Genomic DNA, 24,162 nt, shown 5'->3' with positions numbered 1-24,162 from the left:
TTCAGTCACTGTCTGTCAGTCACTTTCTGGACTCTGGTGGCAATACCATTCCAAACTCCCCTACCATAGGTTTTTAGCAGAACTCATTTTGTATGCAGCTAAGTTCTATTCCAGAGTAGACACATCAAAATTAATGGATGTGACTAAATGGAGCCCAGTAATTTGATGGGTCTGAGTAGAACTGAGCTACATGCAACCCAGGGTTTAGAGGTATGCTGTTCGAAGACTGCAGCTCTGATCTGGAGATCTGACTTATCTTCAGGAGTGTCTCTGATCCAGGATAGTCAAAGTGTCAGGTCACTATTTCAGGTTCTTAGAATTTTGAGGTCTACCTGATTAGGGTGCCGATTATCATCCTTGTCAAGAGGATGGCTGCCTGGAATGGCAGCATCACAGGCTGAAATCCTATAGATGCAGCTCTCCCATAAAGATGGCACTTTTCGAATTTCTGCTGTGCAGCTGTGGCAGCAGATGTGGGTGCACATTACTTTCTAGTGGGAACTGATGCATGTATCTCCATCCAGAAATGGTGTCCAGACACCCAAGCTTTGGACATCATTTCTGGATGGAATTACATGTATCAGTTCCCACTGTGGAAGATAGGTGGTGATAACACAGTCATGGAGTTCTTCCCATCTCTCTGCCTTCCGTATGTAACTGGGAGTTTGGGACATCTGCTTAGGGCTCTTGCATTTGCAGATCATGGCTCTGAAACCAGCTGAGTCCAAGGTTCCTGCAGTCAATTAGGGCTTATCCACACTTACCTTTTGCCCTGAGCTTTCCCCGCAAAAACCCACTCTTTAGAGCTGAATAAGAGTAAACTTCAATTCGGGTTTTACACAGATTGATGTTTACTCTGATTGAGTGTTAAAGAGCGGGTTTTTGCAAGGAGAGCTCTGGAGCAACAAGGGGGGGGGGCGCTCAGACATGGAGCTTTAAATCACATAATGTGCCTGGAAAGAGCAGAGGAACAGTAAGTGTGGATAAGCCCTTACCTGATGGTTTGATGGAGGAAGAGCTGCTTGTGAGCAGGGGCATCAGATGCAGAGGGTGGGCTCTGAGGCACATACAGGGATGATGTTCACCGCCTCAACTGTCAGTCACTTAGCCTAGTGACACTAGTCTCCAGGTGGCACACCTTCAATTCTGCTACTGTGAATTGTCTCTATTGTAATAAATACTTTGACACATTTTCCTTACTGTTGGAATTCTCCTTGCTGTGTTTGTCCTCTTGGAAACTATGAGAAAAGCAGCCTAGAAGCTGAAAGAACAAATGAAATAAAACTTAAGGTGGCCTTCAGGTAGGTCTGCTTCCACTATCGCTTCCTCCAAGTTGTGCCATGGGGAAGGCAAAAGAGCCGCCCTTGGCCCTTTCCAGGGCTTTTGCTGACCTCCTGGCCTACTGTGTTTGTGCAAGCAAGTGTATTCTCTTTCCATGATGCTGCATCTTTATTCACGGCATTGTGCAATGCAAATAGCGGTGCGTTTTCATTCTGTGCATTGTTCAACCCGAGGGTTGGCCATGCCTGCCCATTGTGCTGGGCTTGGGAGAGAGCCAGCAGCATTGCTGATGTGATTTTTGTGGGAGGAGGATGTTTTCTCGGCTCTGCCTGGATCGCTAAATGGTTTTGTTTCTCCCTCTGACACACGCACAGAAAGGAAAGGGAGCTTTGCTGTGGGGCAAGAGATCATGGCACTAGTGTAGTCAGAGCACCACAAAAAAAACTATGCAGGACTCATCCACTTCCTTGGCTATGGATGGCTACCCCAGCAACGTACCAGCGTTCCTCACCAAGCTGTGGACATTGGTAGAAGATCCTGAGACCAACCATCTCATCTGTTGGAGTATTGTGAGTACAACTAACGTCGGGAGCTGCTAGTTTGGTGTTTGACAAGCCCTTGTAGGGCACTGTGTGTCATGCGCAACTTACAGGGGCTTTGTTGGCCAGAAACCACACAGTGGTCTCTGAGAGTGATGTGTACAACTGGTATTTTTCAGGTACCTAACCTAACCAGTCTTATACATGTTTATTTTTATGCCGTGTTGAGTTCAGTGGGGGTTACTCAAATGTAAGGTCTAGTTTGTGCATCAGACAGACTTGAGATGATGGAATTCTGGGCTACAGTGCTTCAGACTGTAGGTGGGCCAGAGTGTCAAGCTGGTTGGTTCTATGTTCCCAGCATAAGTTTCCTGAATGTAATAAGCTTAGTATATTGTGGAGAAAACTCTGCCTCTGAGGGAGAAGGCTGTGTGCTAAGCTTGATGTGCTTGTTTGTTGTCTGTGAAGAGCTTTCCCCACTGGGGAGCACTTGGAAATGCAACTCCCCACCTACAATCTGTGGGCCAGAACCCCAGCACTTCATTCTGCATGATGCTGCATCAGTTGGTTCCCTACTGGTGAGGGGGGAGAAATTCAATTTGGTTCACATTTAAAGGTGAGCTTAAACTCATTCACACTTTCCTAAACAATATGTGAACCAAGACATGGCCATCCTTCAAATTCATAATTCTCCAAATTTTGCAATGAAATTCTCCAGCCAAGCAATGTTTGCAAAAAATGGGTAAAGTGCACATAGGAATGTATATTATTAGTTAAAATAATTACACAAATAATAATTAATATACAAATATTAAGGAACATTGTTTTGCAAAAATGTGCATACTGGGAGAAACTTGCACTGAAATGCCAATGAATTGCAAACTGATGTGAAAAACTAAATGAGAAATTAAAATTTGTCAGATTTGCCCATGAAATTGTAGCTGCCTTCCCCTATAGAGTTGTTCCTGGAGCTGTTTTGATCACCTGTTTGTTTATTTCACAACTGTCTGTCCATAGCTGTCATCTTGCATGGGAAGGCAATGGGCCTTCCCACCTTTCTCAGCCTGGTGCCTTCCAGATACCTTCTATAGCTGCCTGATAATCTGTGACCATTGGTCATACTGCCAAGGAGTTCAGTGTGACATACACTGTTCTCTGCCTCCTCATTTAACCCCACAACAACTGTGTGAGCTAGGCTAGACTGAGTGGCAGTGACTGGCCCAAAGTCACCCAGTGAGCTTTGTGGGAGATTTAAACCTTGGTCTCCCAGGTCCTAGTCTGAGACTTTAACTTAACCACTAAACCATCCTGGCTCACTGGAAGCTGGGGTGCAGCAATATCAGGAGGACACCATGTTGGGAAAGGGGAAGCTGTGAGAATCAGTGCAGCGCACAGACAGACCCCCCCCCCCAAGTGTCCCTAGTTTCCAGGGACGTCCCAGATTTCGAGAAGCTGCCCTGGTTTCTGATTTGATCCTGGAATGTCCCACTTTTCCTTAGGATGTCCCTATTTTCATTGGAGAAATGTTGGAGGGTATGCACAAAGGTTATTTTTCTATGGTGATTTTAATTCCCTTTCAGTTGCTACATTTTAGTAGCTTGTGAAGCGTTTCTTGATGGCTCTAAAAATTAGTTTTTGCACATTACTGGCTGCTTATAACCTAAAAGCACTGCTAGTTTATTCTGATTACAGGTAATGAAGTGTGTCAATGGTCATTGGCTGATATGGAGAAAATATAATGTTTGCTGGGGGGGGGGTTGTTTGTTTGTTTTTGTTTTTGCTGGAAGTAGAAATTAGTAGGATTCAACTAGTTCCACCTGACCTCTGAACATGGGATATATGTCTCGAATGCCTCTAAGTGTGGTGGTGCTCAAATCTGCAGGACTTTTCTATAAAATTACCCTCTAAATGTCTCAAACCAGACTTTAGAATCAGTAGTTAAATTTGTTGGTGAGAATTTTTAAATCATATTTTCAGTGTGAATGTTTTATCTCTGTTGGAAGTAATGATGGAAAGAAAGTGAGCCGGGGTACTTTCCTTGGTTCATTCTCTTCCCTCCTTTCAGACCACTCTTGTTTGTGAATTTAAAAGAGAAAAAATCCTGCCTGCATCTTGAGCAAATTTTAAATGAGAACTGGTTCGTGGTTTGGTTTTATCATTCTCAATATGGATAACTGTATTCCATAAAAGTAAAAAAAATACATTAAATTTAAATTCTGAAACATTGGGTGGTGCTCAGCTAAGTAATACTTAGAGCCATTGAAACCAATGGACTTTACTTATGTAAACCCAATGATTTATGTCGGTCTGCTCCATGACTAACATCGAATGCTGTCCTTTTGCAAAACTGTACTTTTTAAAAAAAGTTTAAAATGCACTGTTTTGCTCTAGATACATATATGTGCACAAGCACACAAATATGAGTTGACAGATGTTTAATCCTACTTGGGACTGAGTTGATCTCCCTCATACTGCACTTGGACATCACAGTAAACTGTGGGTGTTTAAGAGGATCCGGCCAGCAGACTGGATGTTCTGCTCTTGCACTCACCAGTAACCTGATGTCACCAAAACACTAGGTGACTTGACTTTAAAGGAAAGAATTAGGAGTGATGTTCATTCCCAGTTCTTCTTTTTGGCCATGGCTTGAACTTTTCCATACTTGATGTCATACATGATGATAGGCCTGGAAAAGTTGGGTGGGATTTGCCCAGTGCACCATGATGATGTGGGTCTAATTAGGCCCAACATGCTGGAGGTTTCCCACTGCCTCACTAAACTATGGATTGGTAAGATGTAAATGAACCTATCATCCTCTCCAGCCTCTTCCCTGATCGCAGGAGGACTTGGAAGCATTTGCTTCTTGCCAACTGCAGTGTGTTTTGTCTGAACCAATAAACTGTGGTTAACATTAAGTAGTCCTAACTTCAAACAAGCCACCTTTGAAACTTGCTTGGTAGTCCCAGTTTTGAATCCGTACAGCATGGCAAGCCATGGTTGAAAGTTTCCCAAGTTCTCTACCTGCTTGAGGAGGAAGAGCAGGGAAGCATGTTATTCTAGGACAGAGACATGGGGTGGAAAGTTTCCACTGCAAACGTCTAAATTTTTACTGTTCTTATGATAAAAAATTACTGGTGGTAATTGACAAATGCCAATGTAATATTAATCAAGGTTGACAGTTTCAGTAAGTAATATTTTCAGGTGATTATCCATAAGAAGTGTGTAAGTATATGTTTTGTAAAAATCAGGGGTTGTGGAACTAAAACACAAAATACCCTTGAGTCTACAAGCATCCTGGGGCTTTTGGAGATGGTGTTGAGAGGGCTCCACCCCGCTTCAAGGCAGAGAGTTTAAAAACTATTTCTGTGCCTAGAAGACCCTTTACAGCCTTCACCTTAAACTTCTTAATTTTGGAGAAGCTATGCCACCTGGCCCCCGCCACACACATCTTTTCTCTCACATAACACGAGATGTTAGACAGGTATGCATTGGGAGTTAAATCACACAAATAACCACATATGCTATGTAAGTTGCACATTATGGAGTAATGTTGATCACAAGAACTTTGCATGTAAAACACGTTTCAGGGAGCATCACATCTTGATGCTAATGAAATCAAAGAAGAGAATAAAGTTAAACCAGAACATTTTTATTTTCATTTGGTGGGTGGGGGGTGGGGGGGGGAGAGAGAGCATGTGTTTTTGTGACCAACATAAGCCACTCAACCAACTAGGCTTTATTGTCCTAAACTCATCTGATTGTGTTCCTAATACAAATTTTCTTCTCAGTTTACCAAATGGGAAAGCAAAACTATCAGTACAATAAAGGATTGTGAACCTATTGTCTATTTACTTGGAGAGGTCTTTAACTGAAGATTAGATGGAGAAATAGAGACATTCTGGGTCACCTTGTGTCCCATGCAGCTGGATGCTACTTGGAAAAACTGTTTTCAGATAATGACACTGGGAAATTATTTTTACAGTGATACAGCACACCATAACTATATATGGAAATGTAAAATGGCTCTGTAAGTCGACTTTTTCATGGAATTGCCCAGTTCCACCCTTACCTGATGAGTCCCTCTGGGGTCAGTTCAGTCTCTTGCCGTCCACTAAAATACGGTAGACCTCATTTTATTAAAGTTTGTTTAATGGACCATTTGATAAAATAGTGGAGGTGCATATTTCACAGAAGCTTGTGGGCTACTTGCTTTCCTTTAGCACTATAGAATTACACTTGACTGCGGCAGCCAGTAAAACCAGTTCTTTTTTTCTGGGGGTACACAGGGGTACACAAACCCCTAAACATTTTGTGAATCTAAGTTTGGTCTCATTGAGGGGGCAGTGTTTCAATATGAGTAGGAAAATGAGAGTACCCATAAACATTTTTAAGGAAAAAAAGAACTGTGTTATTTTGTCAGTACTGGGGTTACTGGGGTCTGAACAGCAGCAGTTCACTGGAGGACTGCTAACTTCCACTGCTAAGGAGGTCAGGAACATTAGGAAGACCTTTATTTAACAAAGTAATAATAGTAAGTAAAAATAAAATAAAAATGTGCACCTCACCCCCAAGACCATTCCATTGTTAAATATCTACCCTCCCAAAAATTCAACACCTCTTGCGGTGGTTTGACCCATTTTCATTTTAACTGTACAAATTCTACAAATACCTTCCATATCTCCTCAGAATAATTTCTCCTGCATATTTCCTGTTTTACCTTAATAGCATATGTTAATTTATCATTAATAGCTATATCCCACACCTCTTTATACCATTCTTCCATTTTATATTCACTTTGCTACTTCCACTTCCTAACTATAACAACTCTTGCAGCCATCAGTAAAGGAAGAGCTTTTTGATGGTAAGAGCTGCTCAACAGTGGAGCGGACTCCCTCAGATTGTGGTGGACACAATTACTGCTGAATGGGTATTGGGGGGGGGGGCTTTCTCTGTCACCACCTTCTAGCAAGGAAGCTTGATCCCTATTTAGAATTGGAAACTAGTAGTGTGTAATGTGCCGAGATCTATAATTGGGAAGAGGAGCTATACAGTGGTGCCCCGCAAGACGAAATTAATTCGTTCCGCAAGTTTTGCCGTCTAGCGAATTTTTCGTCTTGCGAATTATTATTTAGACAAAGGAAACAAAGTCTCGAGACGTTTTCGTCTTGCGAAGCAAGCCCATAGGGAAATTCGTCTTGCGAGGCAACTCGAAAACGGAAAAACCTTTCGTCTAGCGAGTTTTTTGTCTTGCGAGGCATTCGTCTTGCGAGGTACCACTGTATTGATATCCACACACAGGGCCTGTTCATGCTTCCATTTGCTCAGGCACATTCCCCAGAGAAAACCCACGGTTTAGTGCCGAGTTGGCCCAAATGGCAATCAGGTTTTTGCGGATTGCTGTTTGTTCTGATTTAGCAGTAAATAGCGTGTTTTCCCAAGGAAACCTGTGAGGCAAACAAAAAACCACTCAGATCTGTGCTTGGGAAGCACAACACAAGTGGAAAACCTCTTGGACTCATGCTTTCTAGGTGCAGGATGAGCAAAGTGTGAACGAGCCCACAGTTAAGAGTATGTGTTATATTTACATACATATATGCAGAGTATCTGTGTGTACACATTTTGGGATTTTAAATAATTAACACACTTCACTAAGAAACAGACATAAAGATAAAGGGACCCCTGACCATTAGGTCCAGTTGTGGCCAACTCTGGGGTTGCAGCGCTCATCTCGCTTTACTGGCCGAGGGAGCCAGTGTACAGCTTCCGGGGCATGTGGCCAGCATGACTAAGCCTCTTCTGGCGAACCAGAGCAGCGCACGGAAACACCATTTACCTTCCTGCCAGAGCGGTACCTAGTTATCTACTTGCACTTTGACGTGCTTTCAAACTGCTAGGTTGACAGGAGCAGGGACCGAGCAACGGGAGCTCACCCCGTCACGGGGATTCAAACCGCCGACACTGAACCACAGTTAATTACACACTACAGTGTTTGTATTGTTGGCAGATCATAATAAAAAAAAAACCAAGGGAAGCCTTGTGGTCCATAAGAAAAAAGTTCCAAAGATAAGGGATACTGTAATTTTGTTAGGACAAACTAAGAAGTCACAAAAATGTGGCGACCTTTCCAGTTCTTCAAAACTTCCATCAGGCAAAATGTTACACAAAGTGGGAAGGAGGGGGGTTGGATGGGGATTTTATTATTATTATTTTGGTAGAAAAATCAGGTTGGATGTTGCAACAACGAGGTCTGCTTATGGGTTGGTGTTTCACGATGAAGACAGCAGACTTAAGTGCCTGTCTGGTACTGAGGTACCAAATTACACACCTGAGAAAATAAAACCTGGCTTACAAGAGGGTTCGTTCAGTGTGCCTGGCTGGGCTGGGTGCAGCAGGTTTCCTGGTGTGTGTGTGTGTGTGCTGGGCATGCTGACATCAGGTGAACCCACACCTGCACCCGGGACATGCATGGTCCTGCACAAAAATTTGTGGGTGCCCTGCCCCTTCATGGGGAAAGTTGTGGGGGCTGAAGCACCCACAGCCCCACACACTTGACACCTGTGGTTCTCTGCCAAGAGGCATTATTTGTTAGTGACTGCGATTTTTGCATTGCATTGTCATTCAACATACAGTTTTCTCCTTTCTATTCTGTAAAGGTAAAGGTAAAGGTACCCCTGCCCGTACGGGCCAGTCTTGACAGACTCTAGGGTTGTGCGCCCATCTCACTTAAGAGGCCGGGGGCTGGCGCTGTCTGCAGACACTTCCAGGTCACGTGGCCAGCGTGACATTGCTGCTCTGGCGAGCCAGCGCAGCACACGGAATGCCGTTTACCTTCCCGCTAGTAAGCGGTCCCTATTTATCTACTTGCACCCGGGGGTGCTTTCGAACTGCTAGGTTGGCAGGCGCTGGGACCGAGCGACGGGAGCGCACCCCGCCACGGGGATTCGAACCGCCGACCTTTCAATCGGCAAGTCCTAGGTGCTGAGGCTTTAACCCACAGCGCCACCCGCGTCTATTCGCGTCTATTCTATTCTGTACTTGCCCACTAAGCTATTGCTTAATGCATCTGACAAAGTGAGCTTGCCTCTCTGAAATGTCATGATAAAATAGTGTTAAGTCTCTAAGCCGCCACAAGCCTCACTCTTAGATTTTCAAGTATCTAAATGTGAAGTAAAGCGCCAACAAACACACCTCAGAAATGACAGCCAGGATGCAAATTTCAGCCCGTCCTTTGTTTGAAAATGCTGGTTTGTTATTAATCCAGTTTCACATATTTGTAGAATCTCAGTTTAGCATTAGAGCTTTATAGTAATGAGCAGGTAGCTAACATTGTTTAACTCTTTTTTTCCCTTTAAAGAATGGTTCCAGCTTCCATGTTTTTGATCAGAGTCGGTTTGCCAAGGAGGTGCTGCCTAAGTATTTCAAACACAACAATATGGCCAGCTTTGTGCGACAACTGAACATGTGTAAGTAACATTCCTAAGATTTAGAAAGTACAGTCTTGCTTGTATGATGGAGGAAAGGTTATGATTAAAATGAATTTTGTACTTTTAAAATGTGGTTTTAGTACGCTGCTAAACCAAAAAAGCAGAAGCACTAGAGCCAACTTAAGTATTTGGCAACCTAGTAAGTTAATGTTTGTTAGAGGCATTTAAGTTTATGATATATTCACATACAATGGCTGCCAAGAGCAGCAAAAGAAGAAGAAAAAAGGTGCCCAGGTACTCTGTACTGGTGAGCAGCATCACAAAGAGGCACTGTTTAAAGGTGAAATAAACGGGATACTAGTTTTTAAATCTCACTTCTCTTTGAAGAATTGAGATAAAAACAATAGTGACATAAATAAAAAGTTATATATCAGCAGCTAGCAAGGGTAGGCACACTGAGAATTCTCCACTGCCTCCCACCTTCTTGGGGGCTCCACACAAAGTGGGAATAGTGGAAATATTGAAGATGTAGACTTATTGCTGATCTGGGATTTTGACAGATGCTTTGTCTCTCTGTCCTCTAGAACTGGCACATTGGTTCGCAAGCACGTGTTTGCCACATTCACACTTTTGTGCAGTCATAGATGTATACCTAATGTGTAAATCAGCACCCCACCCCACCCGTCCTTCTGCTTCTCACCAGGCTTCTGTTTGTCCATTTAGATGGCTTTAGGAAAGTGGTGAACATTGAGCAAGGCGGCCTTGTCAAGCCTGAACGCGATGACACTGAGTTCCAGCACCTTTATTTCCTACAAGGCCATGAACACCTCCTTGAGCACATCAAGAGGAAGGTAGGAAATGCAAGTAACTATTAGGCTGATGTGATCATGTGCTATGTACGGCCTGCTTGGGAGAGGATAGAAATTACCTTTCACCAGGCAGGTGGTATATTCATAACATAAGAGTAGCCCAATACAAAAAAAGAAAACATCCCTATCAAGTCCTAGTGAAAGAGGCATTGAGTCCAATGGGACTTAGGGCAGCTGCATACACTACACAATATTATCATTATTATATTTAATTTAGAAACCAGTTACTTGCCAAAACGGCTTCTAAGCGATTTACAAGTATAAAACCAATTACCAAAATATAGTCATACATCATTAAAATATGCAATAAATAATTGCATGAAAGCATTAAAATGAACATCCACAATTGAAATATTCAATGAACAAACCCATTAAAACAGCAATCATGTTGTTGTTGTTGTTGTTGTTGTTGTTGTTTTATTTTCCACCCTCTTTCCCAGCTTGAGCTCTATAGGATTATCTAAACCTGGGAGAGATCGTGTGACATCAGGGATCGCCCCTGCCACAGCCCAGGCTCCGGACAAGGGAAGGTGTCCTCACCAGATAAAAATAACACTTGCCAGCAAATGTACTTATGTTTCCCTGACATTCACCCATTGCATTTTTAGGAGTACGCTTGCAAAAGCTCAGGAATGCACTGGGTGAAGAGAGCCTTACAGTGGTACCTCAGGTTACATACGCTTCAGGTTACAGACTCCGCTAACCCAGAAATAGTGCTTCAGGTTAAGAACTTTGCTTCAGGATGAGAACATAAATTGTGCTCTGGCGGCGTGGCAGCAGCAGGAGGCCCCATTAGCTAAAGTGGTGCTTCAGGTTAAGAACAGTTTCAGGGTAAGTATGGACCTCTGGAACGAATTAAGTACTTAACCCGAGGTACCACTGTAGTTGCATTTAGCGTTCCCTGGATTGCGTTTCCTACCTCACACATTTGCACAATTTATCCTTCTATTTCTGCTTCTTTCTTTGGTTGTTTCTTCAGGTATCCATTGTTAAGAGTGAAGAAACCAAGATGCGCCAAGAAGACCTTAGCAGATTACTGTACGAGATCCAGATCCTCCGGGGTCAGCAAGAGACAATGGAGTGTCAGGTGCAGGACATGAAGCAGTAAGTGAATGCTACCAGAAGCATCCTGGCATTGCAGGGGGTAGGACTAGATGACCCTCGGGGGTCCCTTCCAGCTCCACAGTGCTATGATTCTGTGGCATATTACCTGTACCAAGTCTGACTACTGGGAGAATTCTGTGTACATTCAGCTGGAGTGTTACTTTTGGCTTCTTTTGATGAGACTTGCCTCCACAGAAGGTAAAGATACTGCAGTTACCTGAATATGGTCCCATCTTTACTCCAGATGTCAAACCTACGATTTCTATGTCAAAGGTTAAGGGAGGCCTGACGTTCAAATAACTGTAGACTCTCTCCAGTTTGGGTGAGTGCAAAAGCCCAAGGCCTGTGTCCGATCTCGGCAGGAGTTGTGGCAGTGGGTCCGAATGGACCCATAGAAGGAAGACAACAAAAATTGATGCAGCCTCATAGTTAGATTTCTATATATAAAACTCTAAAGGCAACCTTCCTCTCCCTTTAGTAGGGGAAACAAAAGTTACTGGCCCTTGTGATTTCCAGATTGTAGTGCAATCCTATAAATGTTATCTTAGAAATAAGTCCCACTGAGGTCAGTGGTGCTTATTCTGTCGCAGGTGTGTTTAAGATTGCTGCCAGAATCATGAAGGCCTACAAGTGCACATTCACTGTTTCCTGTGATTCATTGAGAGACTGTGCCCTCAGCCCGTGGTTCTCTATTCCTTTCAGGCAGAATGAAGTTTTGTGGAGGGAAGTTGTGTGTCTCAGGCAGAATCATTCACAGCATGAGAAAGTGATCAACAAGGTAATGTTTCTGTTGATGCCAATAATGTGGTGTGGTGGGTGGGGTATTTGCTACTTGCATATTGGGGGATGGTTGGGTCCACTGAAATTGGCACACAGTCAATAGTCATGGCTTTCTCAAAGAACTCCGGGGAATGTGTTTCTGTGCAGCAGATGGGCTCATCTGATACAGGAGTGGGAAACTTTTTCAACCCAAAGGGCATATTTCCTCATGAGCGGCATTCCCACATGGGCAACCTCTTAGGTGCCACATGCCAATGCTGGGCAGGGCTAGAGGCAAAAGTGGGTGGAGCAATAGAATGGACTCTTGCCTCTGTACAATAGGCTACATTCCAGCCATGCAAAAGCCTCATGTTTACACACACACACACACACACACACACACAAACACACATTTCCATCTGTCCTTGCCCTCACAGCCTGAAGAAGACAAGCTTTCCAAATTTGTGCAGATACTTCAGGACCAGGGTAGCTACATTTCATCTCAGGAATCACCCAGGTTTCTGATCCAATGTGGCACAAAGTTGGAGTGCCTTCTGTTGCCCCTGGATAGGGTAGCATCTATCAATATGACCACCCTCCCCAAATGTCCCTTCCTATTCCAAGTGTTGCATGTTCACTGCATTCATATAAGAGTGCACACTTTTGATGTATGCTTACATTCATGTCGAGGAAGATGGCCATGTCTGTCTCATCTTGCCTGCCCCTGTCCTTCATTTTTGGAAACTTGAAAGTTGCCTTATATAAGAAGTTGCCTTACATCAAGTCAGATCATTGCTCCATCTAGCTCTGTGTTGTCTACACAGACTGGATGTGACTCTCCAGGACTGCAGTTTAGGGAGCTTCTGAAAGCACTACCTACAGACATTGGGGATTCAACCTAGATCTCCATGCAAAGCATGGATTTTCTCCATGCAAAGCAGATGCTTGCAGCCCTCCTTCCCCTGGAAGGGAGCTCCTCCTTGTGTGAGCAGAGAGGTGGACGGTGGAGTGCTGAATCACTGTGCTGACTGACAAACACCTGACCTTGATTTCCCCTGACAGCTGATTCAGTTTCTCTTCGGCCAGCTCCAATCCAGCCCCAGCAATGCTGGAATAAAGAGAAAGCTGTAAGTACCCTCATGTGACTGCATGGACATGCACGGGCAAGAAACTAGTTGGGGGCTCACCCTTCATTTTAACCCCCCCCCCAGCTCAGCTCCAAGTGGCGTGGTAGGTCACCAGACCTGGGCACCATGGTGACAGAAAAATGAATGGGGCTGAGAACTGATGAGTCAGAGCTGCTGACAGGTCTCATTCAGTGCCCTTGGAGAACCACCCTGTCAGCTTGCTGTGACCTTTGTTTTAGTGGTATACAGGGGATTGAAAGAAGAAAATTTGAAGAGAAAGGGGAGTGGAGGCAAGGTCCCCTGTGGAAACCACAGAGAGGTTTTCCAGTAATATCATTACAGGGGGCGGGTGGGGGGGAGGTGCACCTATGGGACTGCCAAGCCTATTAGGTGAGCTTATTAGGTGGCTGTAAATAGATGGAAAGTCTAGGGAAGGCCTGTGATGGTTTGCCATATGGACAGCCTAGGAACATTAGAGCTGCCTTGCTGGAGTAGACCAAGGGGAGGTCTCATTTAGGACTCTAGTTACAGGAGTAGCAACCCCACAGCTCTGGGCTCAGAGGACAAGCTGCTGTATTTGTGAGCAAGGGGTGGTGTGACTAGTGTTGGCAGGGGCTGATGGGAGTTGTAGTCCAAAACATCTGGAGGGCACCAGGTTGAAGAAGGCTGGTGTTGTGGAAATTGCTTTGAATGAGTGGGGAGCCTAGACTTCATGGAGCAGTTTCTGTGTGTTTGTGTTTCCAAGTGCCACCTGATCAGCTGAGAAGCCCCCTAAAGGCCCAAGAAGTGCCAGCTGTTCTTTCCTCTAGCTGCCCCCAGAAAGATTCAATACTCACCCCCAGAACCAGTGAGCTTGTGATAGTGTTCTTACAAGTCACACAGCTGAGTGACTGAGATGAAGGATTTGGGCTTCCTTCTCTCAACAGACCTCTTATGCTGGATGATGGCAACTCTGCTCCACAAATGACAAAGTTCAGGAAGCATTTGTCTTTGGATCCCATTCATGACTCCTATTTCATCCAGTCGGTGAGTTTGGGATGACGTCCATCTAATTTAGTCTTCTTGCCTGCTCTTATTTATTTGCAAGGTGCTAGCAATTAATCAAACATTTTTTTTAAGTTTTAATTATTTTTAAACATACATCTGAAGCTGTCTTTTCCCTGAGTCAGATCGCTGATATATCTTGCTCAGTATTTGTTGTGTACAGCACTGAGTGGCGGCAGCTCTCTGGGATTTCAGATGGTAGACTTCTCCAGCCCTTACTAGAGATGCCAGGGACTGAACCTTGGACTTACTCCCCCCAAACCAATGCTTTGTCACACTAGGTTACCCTTTCAGTACAGATACTTGCAAACACTGTGAGTGACAGAAGGTGCCATCTATGAAGAAGCAGACATTCTTTCACATACAGGAAACATTTCCTCTTTTTAAATGGTCCCTGCTGAAACAAGGGCCTGTGTGCTTCATCTGAAAGCAAAGGAGTCATGCTCCACCCCCTTCAAGATACAGTAGTTGCTTTATTCATGTTCGCATCTATGCAAATTTAATCAATTATTCAGTTAAATTTAAATTCTAATTCATTAAAATCAGATTGTTCCACTCAAGAATGCCTCCATGTTTTGCAAAAGCAACTTGTAGGCAGCACATTTCTGTTTCACCAGGTCCTTTGGCTTTTAATCATCTGTGGCCTCAGAGGGGGCGTGTTTTAATCCAGTTTCTAAAAAATAGAATTGCCTTTTAGATTTTTCTTTGTTTTCTATTATCCCAGTTTCAATGTATCTATCTGTTTGGTTCTTTTGTATTGTAAGTCACTTGGAGTTACTTTGTTTAAAAAAGTGAGCAATAAAGTTAACAAAATAAACTTGCGTGGTGAGTCCCCCCCCCCCCCCCCGGAAATCAAGACACAAGAGTTTAAGGTTAATGGGTCAAATTAGGCCACAACTTTATTGATTACAGGAATTGAGGGGTATTCACCACAGTTTAAGAAGGATATTGACAAGCTTGAACATGTGCAGAGGCGTGAGACCCAGGTGATAAAGGGTCTGGACCAAGCCTTATGAGGAACAGGAGTTAGCTATGTTTAACATGGAGAAATGTAGACGGAGAGGTGATATGATCGCCATCTTTAGTTATTCTAAAGGACTGCCTAGTGGTGGATAGAGCAAGTTTGTTTTCTGCTGCTCCAGAGGGTAGGACCCAAACCAAAGGATTCAAATTACAAGAAAGGAGATTCTGACTCAACATTAGAGAGAACTTTCTGATGGTAAGAGCTGTTCAGTACCTTGTAAGGTAGTGAGTGGACTCTCCTCCATTGGAGATATTTAAACAGAGGTTGGTTGACCATCTCTCAGGGATTATTTAGCTTTAATTTCTGCATTGCAAGGCTAGGTGACCCTTGGCTTCCCTTCCAACTTTACAGTTCTGTGATTCTATGACTTGAAGTGGTCTCAAATTTAATATAGTCCAGCCTCCAATTGGTGCAGGTACTATATAGAGCAGCTCCCCACACATGACTTAAGTCTATAGTCTAACATTACCTAGCTGCACTGCTGACCATTACAGGGACACTTTACTGTTGCATTGTTAAAAAATATGTCTCCCCCCCCCATCCTTGCCTGCAGCCATCTGCAGAACCTGCTTCGTGCTTAAACAGCCCTGCTGTCCCCGGAGGGCCAATAATATCAGATGTTACTGAAGTGTCACCATCTAATGCTGTGGTCATGCAGCCTACTTCCAACAGGGAGAGGTAAGAAAAATCAAGTGTTTTGGTGAGCAACAGGGATGGATGTAGGAGACAGACAGACAGACAGACAAACAAACAAACAGACAGAAATAAATAAATAAATAAATAAATAAATAAATAAATAAATAAATGCCACAGGAGACTGAATAGGCCAGGGCCAGCTTTGCCATTAGGGGCTCCTCCAGACGGGTGGTTTTTGTCTCTCCCCCCCCCCCACTCCCGTGTGTGTTCTGCAACATGATACTTTAGTTGAGATTGCTGCATAGCAGGGGGTTGGACTAGATGACCCTCGGGATCCCTTCCAACTCTGCAATTCAATGATTCTATAATTCTGCGTCACTGGTACAATAATAATGCATTAGTGGTGGATTTATGCTCAGTCGTCTGCTTATAATGCTGCTTTTGCAGGATGGACTCTTCCTATAGTGAGAATATCGAGAAAGGTTCCCCCTGCCACTTCTCCCTTTCATTCCCCTGTCCCCCATTCTCTCAATTAGCATTTCCAATATTTATTTATTTTATTGCATTTATATCCCACCTTTCTTCCAACAACCTCAGGGCAGTGTACATGGTTCTCGTCTTCCCCATGTTATCCTTACAACAGCCCTGTGAGGTAGGCTAGTTGAGAAACAGTTATTGGTCACCCAGTGAGTTTCCTGGCTGCTTGGAAATTTGAACCCTGGCCTCACAGGCTTAGTCCAACACTCTAACCACCATACCACACTGTATTCATGCCCACTGCTTCTCCTCTCCATTTTGCACCCTCCCCTTGATATGGGGGAAAGGAACTGACTTTCATGCACGTTGGTTTCTGCTGTGTTGCCTAGTTTGGCCCTGGAGTGAGCTGAAAGGAAAAAAAGCATCAGGGTGGCGCTGAAACTTGTCTTTGGTTCAGGGAAACCTGCCTCCTGCTGGTCAAGGAAGAACCCATTAGCCCTGAGCAGAAAGCTGCATCCACAGATCCTGCTGTCCCCTTGATTGGCTGTAATGTCTGCTCAGACCCTCCTGTGTTGCCTGTTGCCATGGTTCAGTCTGTGTTAGACGGCAGAGGGAGCTGCGATGTGCCACAGCCAGCAAGTTTGCAGACACTTGACAGAAGAGGCAGAAGGGCACCTCTAGACAGGTGAGGGGAGGAGCGCCACCATGTGCTCTAGCACCACACTGTTTCATTGCTTGTGGATGGAGAGTATTGCATGAAGGCTTTAGTAGTTGCAGCTATGCAGATATTTGCTTGTGCTTTAGGGGATCCTGAGGATACAACTAGCAAAACACTGATTCTTTAGGCGCTCATCACAGCAAAAAGAACTGTGGCAGAGATGGGGAGTGTGTGTCCCTCTGTATGATCTGGACCACAATTCCCATCATCCTTGAGCATTGGCTATTCCAGCTGGGGCTGATGGGAGCTTGAGTCCAACAACATCTGGAGGGCCACAGGCTCCCCATTCTTGGTTTATAGCTTAACCTAATTCCAGGTTAAGCTACGAAGTGGATCCCGGCATGAGACTCATAGGAGAACCCTATAACTTTCTTCAGAAACTTGTTATGAAGATAAAATGGGGGAAGACAAAACACCATGCCCTTGCTTTTTGTTCCTTGGACAACAGATGGGGGGAAAGAGTGTTGATCCGCCTGTTACACAAATCCTTAACCTGAATCCCAGTGGGCAACTCTTCCTCTTGTGTTTTCACAGAGCAGAAATCTCTGATCCTTTAGATGGTGCTGATTTGAATCTGGAAGGCCTTCAGATCCTACTGAGAAACCAGCAGTATAATCTCGAAGCTGCCAGTCCTTTGGATGTAAGTTTTTGTCTAATCATGATAAGAGTTTTATAGTTTCATCATTTTTGTTTTTCAAAGTTGTAGAAGCCACCCTTAGAGCAGATACAATTCTTCAAATCCATAAACCCCTCACACACATTGAACTAACTGGTTTCTGAATGGTAAATGGTAAAAGATACACTTTGAGATTATCGGGTTTTGCTGGAAAATGTTGAGACTTGGCTGACTCAGTTAAACTCACTAGCTGGCAGAGATTTGTGGAATTAAAATGAATGCAAAAGTATACCCACCAGCAACAGCATCTTATTATTTTTAACCTAGAAATTTGGCTAATGAAATCTGAGTAAGCAAAATTTGGGCATTTCCTTTCCTTTTAGAAAATTTCAGGAAAAAAGAAAGAAATGTACACAATACATGATTATTAACTCATGGAACTCCCTGCCACAAGATGTTCCCATCACAATCACACTCTTCCTAGCCTGCCCCCCTCCGGTGCACAGAGTTTGGGTGAGTCAACAAAATTCAGCCACTGGTGGAATTTGGTTGCTCAGTCACCCACACAGGCTGCTCTGAAGGCCTCCAGGGGCTGCAGAATATCTACATCTACTTTATTTTATAGCTTTCTTCTTCTTCTTCTTCTTCTTCTTCTTCTTCTTCTTCTTCTTCTTCTTCTTCTTCTTCTTCTTCTTCTTAACTAGAGATTTTTCAAAGAATTAGCAAAAACTGTTTCCTACAATCTGAATAACAGAAATCACCATGACTGAGATCCTACCTGTAGAATTAATTATACAGTTTGACGCCATCCTGATATCTGAGTGAGATTCCAGGGGGTCCAGGTGCTTACCCAGGGTTCATAGTTCCTTGGGAATGAGGCACAGTGGAGACTGTGATGTATGTAGGATATATGGTTTATTTATACATATATACAGGGACGCGGGTGGCGCTGTGGGTAAAACCTCAGCACCTAGGACTTGCCGATCGCATGGTCGGCGGTTCGAATCCCTGCGGCGGGGTGCGCTCCCATTGCTCGGTCCCAGCGTCTGCCAACCTAGCAGTTCGAAAGCACCCCTGGGTGCAAGTAGATAAATAGGGACTGCTTACTAGCGGGAAGGTAAACGGCGTTTCCGTGTGCTGCTTTGGCTCACCAGAAGCGGCTTCGTCACGCTGGCCACATGACCCGGAAGTGTCTGCGGACAGCGCTGGCTCCCGGCCTATAGAGTGAGATGAGCGCACAACCCTAGAGTCTGTCAAGACTGGCCCGTACGGGCAGGGGTACCTTTACCTTTTATACATATATACCACTGGAGCCTACAATGCTCACAGCATTAACACCCCAATAGTGCCTTGCTTCCCCCATAGCCACAGCCTTGGATTTGAACAGAAATCAAACATGGTTCTCTCTCCCTGTGACTTCCAAGCCTGCTGCTTTTCCGGCTTCCAGCTCTTAGCTTAAATCACTGCACTCTCCACTCTGGCCTTTGTTTTTCTAACTACTAGCCAGTTGAGGAAGGGAGGCACACCCATTTTGTTTCTGGCACAGATCCACTTCCTTTGTTCCCCTTAATGGCCCATTACCTAGGCTATCACCTCACCAGGTATTTACATTTTAACACTTGCTGGATCTAGGGGTAATAAGGGTCTTGACATACCCCCCACCCCAATGTGGGCAGAGCAGGAATCAAATGAAGCAATAACCTTATATCCTCCTGATGTTTTTTAGCTGTGGTTTATCTTACACCTTGTTTCTTTTAGGTTTTCAACCCCACTATATCTGCAAGTGAATGGAATTTGAATGATGTGGAGGCCAATTTGTCCTCGGTAAGACATGCATGTGCAGGATGGGAGACGGGTGGGGGTGGCATCTGAACACCACCAAACACCTGTGGCATTGAACTGGGAGGAACTTGCAGGAGACTCTGAGATAGGGCCGGACAAAGTCCTTCCACACAATACAAACAGAAACACACAGATGTTCGCCTGGCCTTCATTCCCATGAAAAGTGGGGAGGGGAAAATTTCTAGGGCCTGGGCATAGCCAAGGGAGTGTGTGGGGAAGGGCAGTCACCCCCCCCATCAAGTTAATCAATACAAAATACCTAGCTGAGGTTCTTCCCCCCCCTAACATAAAGCCTGCCCCCCAATATAAATCCTGGCTATGTCCATGTTCTAAGGTGAGTAGTGTGAATCTCTAAGTACTTTTGGGTGTGGGATATGTTTACTAGAAGGCTGGGTTGGCTTTTGCCTAGGAGCCCAAAATTTGCCTAAGGATGATGGAGAAATTTGATTTAGTTTGCATTTAAAGGTGAATCCACCAAACTTGCACAAGATTGAACAATTTGCAACCCAAACCCCAGTCATCCTTCCATAAATGCACTCCTCTGAATTTTGCAATGCTGTTCACCAGCCAAGTAATATGTACAAAAGATATTAGTGAAAATAGCATGAACATAGTAGCCACGTGCCCAGACACAGCTGCTTTGGGCCTTAGACAGCCTCTCTCTGCATTTAGTGATGATAGTTGCCTACCTAGCACAGCTATTTCCAGGACAGCAGATGCAATGTTACTGCTTGATTGGTTTCTCTGTTACAGCACCCCTCTCTTCCTGCCTTTGTATAATTGTGCATTGTTGTAGTTTGTGTTTTTGCATCAGGACACAGATGCCAATGGTGGATCTGGAGAAGAATGCAAATAAGAGGTCCTCCCGAGTGTTAAATCCCCAAATTAATGCCTCTTGCTCAGGTACTGCTCATAGCTAACCTTCCACACAGAGAAGTGACAGTCTACCATACAGAGGCTGATTTTGCTGGCAGAAGCATCCCTAATTAAGAGCTCTTTGCAAGCAATTCAGCAAGTTGTGACATTTCAGAGAGAATGAACTTTTGGCTTTTTCATTTGGCCTCCTGTGCTACCTTCTACCTCCTGTGCAATTTTCAGCAATGCAAGTACCATCTCCATAACTGACTGTGTTTGCACATAACACTTGCATAGCCAGGACTCCAGAAGCATTTAATCTTAGGGTGTGTTCACATAGCTCAGTGTTGTTTTATTGGTGCATTTCACAGCATTTTGCCACAGCAGTTCACATCAACCTGCCTTAGTGTCAGATTCGTTTCTGCTTGTGTGCGCACCTTGGACCCTTGCCAGGTCAGGGATGTCTTCACCCCTGCAAAAGTGTTCACCCCTTGACTGGAGTTGCATTAGAAATGGTTTGTGGAACAATACATCCAGCAGTAGTCTTTTATAACAAAGTACAGGATAAAGGGACGCGGGTGGCGCTGTGGGTAAAACCTCAGCGCCTAGGACTTGCCGAACGTATGGTCGGCGGTTCGAATCCCCACGGCGGGGTGCGCTCCCGTTGCTCGGTCCCAGCGCCTGCCAACCTAGCAGTTCAAAAGCACCCCCGGGTGCAAGTAGATAAATAGGGACCGCTTACCAGCGGGAAGGTAAACGCCGTTTCCGTGTGCGGCTCTGGCTTGCCAGAGTAGCTTCGTCACGCTGGCCACGTGACCCGGAAGTGTCTGCGGACAGCGCTGGCTCCCGGCCTCTAGAGTGAGATGAGCGCACAACCCTAGAGTCTGTCAAGACTGGCCCGTACGGGCAGGGGTACCTTTACCTTTACCTTACAGGATAAATGTGCATTTTGGATAATGTTTTGTGAACATGGATTAAAAGCTCAGCACTGTGAATGCTGTGAATGCATGGTAACTGGGAATGTGAAGTAAAGGTAAAGGTAAAGGTAAAGGTACCCCTGCCCGTACGGGCCAGTCGTGACCGACTCTGGGGTTGCGCGCCCATCTTGCTTAAGAGGCCGGGGGCCAGCGCTGTCCGGAGACACTTCCGGGTCACGTGGCCAGTGTGACGAAGCTGCTCTGGCGAGCCTGCACCAGTGCAGCACACGGAAACGCCGTTTACCTTCCTGCTATAAAGCGGTACCTATTTATCTACTTGCACTTAAGAGTGCTTTCGAACTGCTAGGTGGGCAGGAGCTGGGACTGAACGACGGGAGCTCACCCCGCCGCGGGGATTCGAACCGCCGACCATACGATCGGCAAGTCCTAGGCGCTGAGGTTTTACCCACAGCGCCACCCATGTCCCTGGGAATGTGAAACCAGCCCTTAATTTCCACTAATCTTGGCTTGATGTCGTATGGGAAGCAAAGATGTTGTTATAAATTTTAGTCAGTTGCAAACAAGTATTCAATGTCACTGGGGAGTTAAGAAATCAAGAATATTCATAAATGTATATTGTTAATTAAAAAAAAATCAGAATTGACCTTTCCATATGAGACTTGGTGAGTTAGGTGACTTTCCGTGATTCATGGTCATGGGCGGTGTGTGTGTGTGTGTGTGTGTGACTGGCACAAGAGGGGAACATATAGTGCCTGAGGTAGGACATTGTAAAATTTTGCAGAGCTTCTAGAGGACTGTGAAACCCCGAGGTTCCACAGAAACAGGGTTGAAAAACACTGCATTAGAGTGAGTTGCGGTATGTTGTTACAGTCTAACCTGGCTTCTAAAATTTGAAGATTTAGCAATCCAATAACCTAAATAAAAACATTGGCTAGGTTGCTTGGTATCAGACACCTATCACATGGACCACTGTCTTATTCATTGTTCATCCTCTCCTCTGAGAGAGTAGATGTTATGTCACATTTTGTTTAGATCTCTGCCAATTCATGTTAACTAATACACTGGTAGAAATATTCTCTATTTTCTATTTGTGTTCTTAGGGAGAGACGTCATTCTGGAAAGCATCTGTCTGCACTTTTGGAAGAGCAACACTATGAATGTACCAAACAGTTCATCTTTTCATACTGGGTCTAGAACAGCACCTTCCTTCTTTCCTGCTGTGGACTTTAAAATCCCCATCTCAGTTACATCCCATCGAACCTGATCTCCCGGAATGAGAATGATGAGTTTTCTTTTGCTTAGCTTAAACTATTTATGTTTTCCCTCCTCCCCCCCCCGGGGGGGGGGGGGGACATCTAGCAGCCTGAACGTAAAGAAGTGGAAGTCAGTCACTCATAACAGATACACAAATGTGATGCAGTCATTTTTGTTTCTCTGTCAAAGGTTGTGAGTGACAGTTAGCTGTCAAAGGGATTATCTGTCTGTTTTTGAAACTCCCATCATGCTACAAATGAAGCTTTTATTTCTGAACTGCTACTGACAATCAGTGAGGAGGTGATCCCTACACACCGCTTTGGTCCTGTCCAATGCTCTGTGTCCAGTTTTTTCTCATGAGAAATCTTAGACCTCAATAAAAAGGTACGTATCTTCCCATGTTCAGTCTGTGTCCCATGATCTCACAGGGACCGTCCTCGTCATTGTCTCATCTCTCCTGTTTTATTATTGGAGCCTGAAAGGTCATCTCTAATTTGTGCCTAATTCCCCATTCTGGTTACATCAGCATATAGTGCTATATTGACTGTTGTGCCAAACCTTGACATCATCAGGACCAGCTTGACAAATGCCAAATCTAGCTTGGAGCCAGCTGCATGTCTTACTCGTTCACACAAAAGGACTGTGCTAATTTATTATTTCTGAAGAGTAGACAAGATGATTTTCTTCCCTTTGCAGCTTTATCACAATCTGTTTAGTAGCAATCTGTAATTTTTATAGAATCTAGTGTTTTATACATTTTTGTTGCTCTCTTAAGACACCACTTGCAATGATACAGGTGCAGCATTTTAAAAAATGATATTGACTGAGAAACAAATTAGCTCCCATCCCAACCCTTTTCTGATTATAAAGTGATTCACTAGAGTGCATACCCCTCTTATCTAGTTTTCTTCAGAAAGTGAAAATCAAGGGGAATAGAATTATCTCTACTTCAAGGAATTTTTCTTGAAAGGTGGTGTGTGTGATTGGTTTTCTTGGCTATTTTATGCTTATTTTATTTTATGCTTATTTTATTTTATACTTGAAGTTGATGTGCTGAACCTGCAATTTTGCACTATGCTGTACATTTGTAAAGTTTTACAAGGTATGCTAATTAAAGAGGTTTTCTTCTGTCCTCATAAAGTTCTGCTTTCATAGCCTTTTTATTTTCCTTGGATTCATTTCTCTGTGTATTAATATCAATAGCACCCTATATTAGATAAACAGACTTGCCTCCCTATTTTCCCATACTGTAATCTTGCCTTTCCTCCAGGGAACTTGGAGGTATCTATGGGATTACTCTGTTTTATTTACCCCTGTGAGGTAGTTTAGGCCCACTCAGTGTTGGGGGCGGTGGGTTGTTTTTGTGTTGCTTCACCTTAACATTGTCACCATGGGTTAAACTTTAAAAATCTTTATAGCAGTTAATGCATTTGTATTATAGGGGGAGGGATTGCATGTCTCACTTGCATTCTGTTAGAAGCCATCAACCATCCAGTCATAACTCTGTGTGCTTTTATAATTATATATACATAGGAGATCAGGGTGGTGATACTTATACTTTTACACATGCTACTAGCATTTGTTTTGATTTGCAAAGATGCATATAAGCAGAAACAATTGTAAAGTATTCCATTCATTAAGCATCTGCCAAATTA

At 44.2% G+C, this 24,162-nt stretch overlaps 1 protein-coding gene across 1 annotated transcript; it reads left to right on the top strand.

Moving 5' to 3' along the window:
• The first annotated feature begins 1,605 nt into the window (after nt 1–1,605).
• On the top strand, nt 1,606–22,487 carry HSF4 (heat shock transcription factor 4). Its single transcript, XM_028739537.2, has 12 exons — nt 1,606–1,850; nt 9,175–9,283; nt 9,968–10,095; nt 11,093–11,217; nt 11,920–11,995; nt 13,039–13,103; nt 14,030–14,129; nt 15,725–15,849; nt 17,537–17,642; nt 19,377–19,442; nt 20,257–20,363; nt 22,354–22,487. The coding sequence occupies exons 1-11, from the start codon at nt 1,728–1,730 to the stop codon at nt 20,314–20,316; spliced, it is 1,083 nt and encodes a 360-aa protein (XP_028595370.1). The 5' UTR covers nt 1,606–1,727; the 3' UTR covers nt 20,317–20,363; nt 22,354–22,487.
• The last annotated feature ends 1,675 nt before the right edge of the window (nt 22,488–24,162 follow it).

Source organism: Podarcis muralis, chromosome 7 (assembly GCF_964188315.1).
Source record: "Podarcis muralis chromosome 7, rPodMur119.hap1.1, whole genome shotgun sequence".
NCBI lineage: Eukaryota > Metazoa > Chordata > Lepidosauria > Squamata > Lacertidae > Podarcis > Podarcis muralis.
Note: the sequence above shows the minus strand (reverse complement) of the source record. Positions and strands in the feature narration are given on the sequence as shown.

What these genes read in the sequence shown, in the direction of transcription:
- HSF4 (XM_028739537.2), top strand. Translation starts at nt 1,728, where the DNA reads ATGCAGGACTCATCCACTTCCTTGGCTATGGATGGCTACCCCAGCAAC. An exon ending in ACTCCTATTTCATCCAGTCG is followed by an intron (nt 14,130 to 15,724) that starts GTGAGTTTGGGA and finishes CCTTGCCTGCAG; the next exon opens with CCATCTGCAGAACCTGCTTC. An exon ending in CCTACTTCCAACAGGGAGAG is followed by an intron (nt 15,850 to 17,536) that starts GTAAGAAAAATC and finishes GTGTTTTCACAG; the next exon opens with AGCAGAAATCTCTGATCCTT.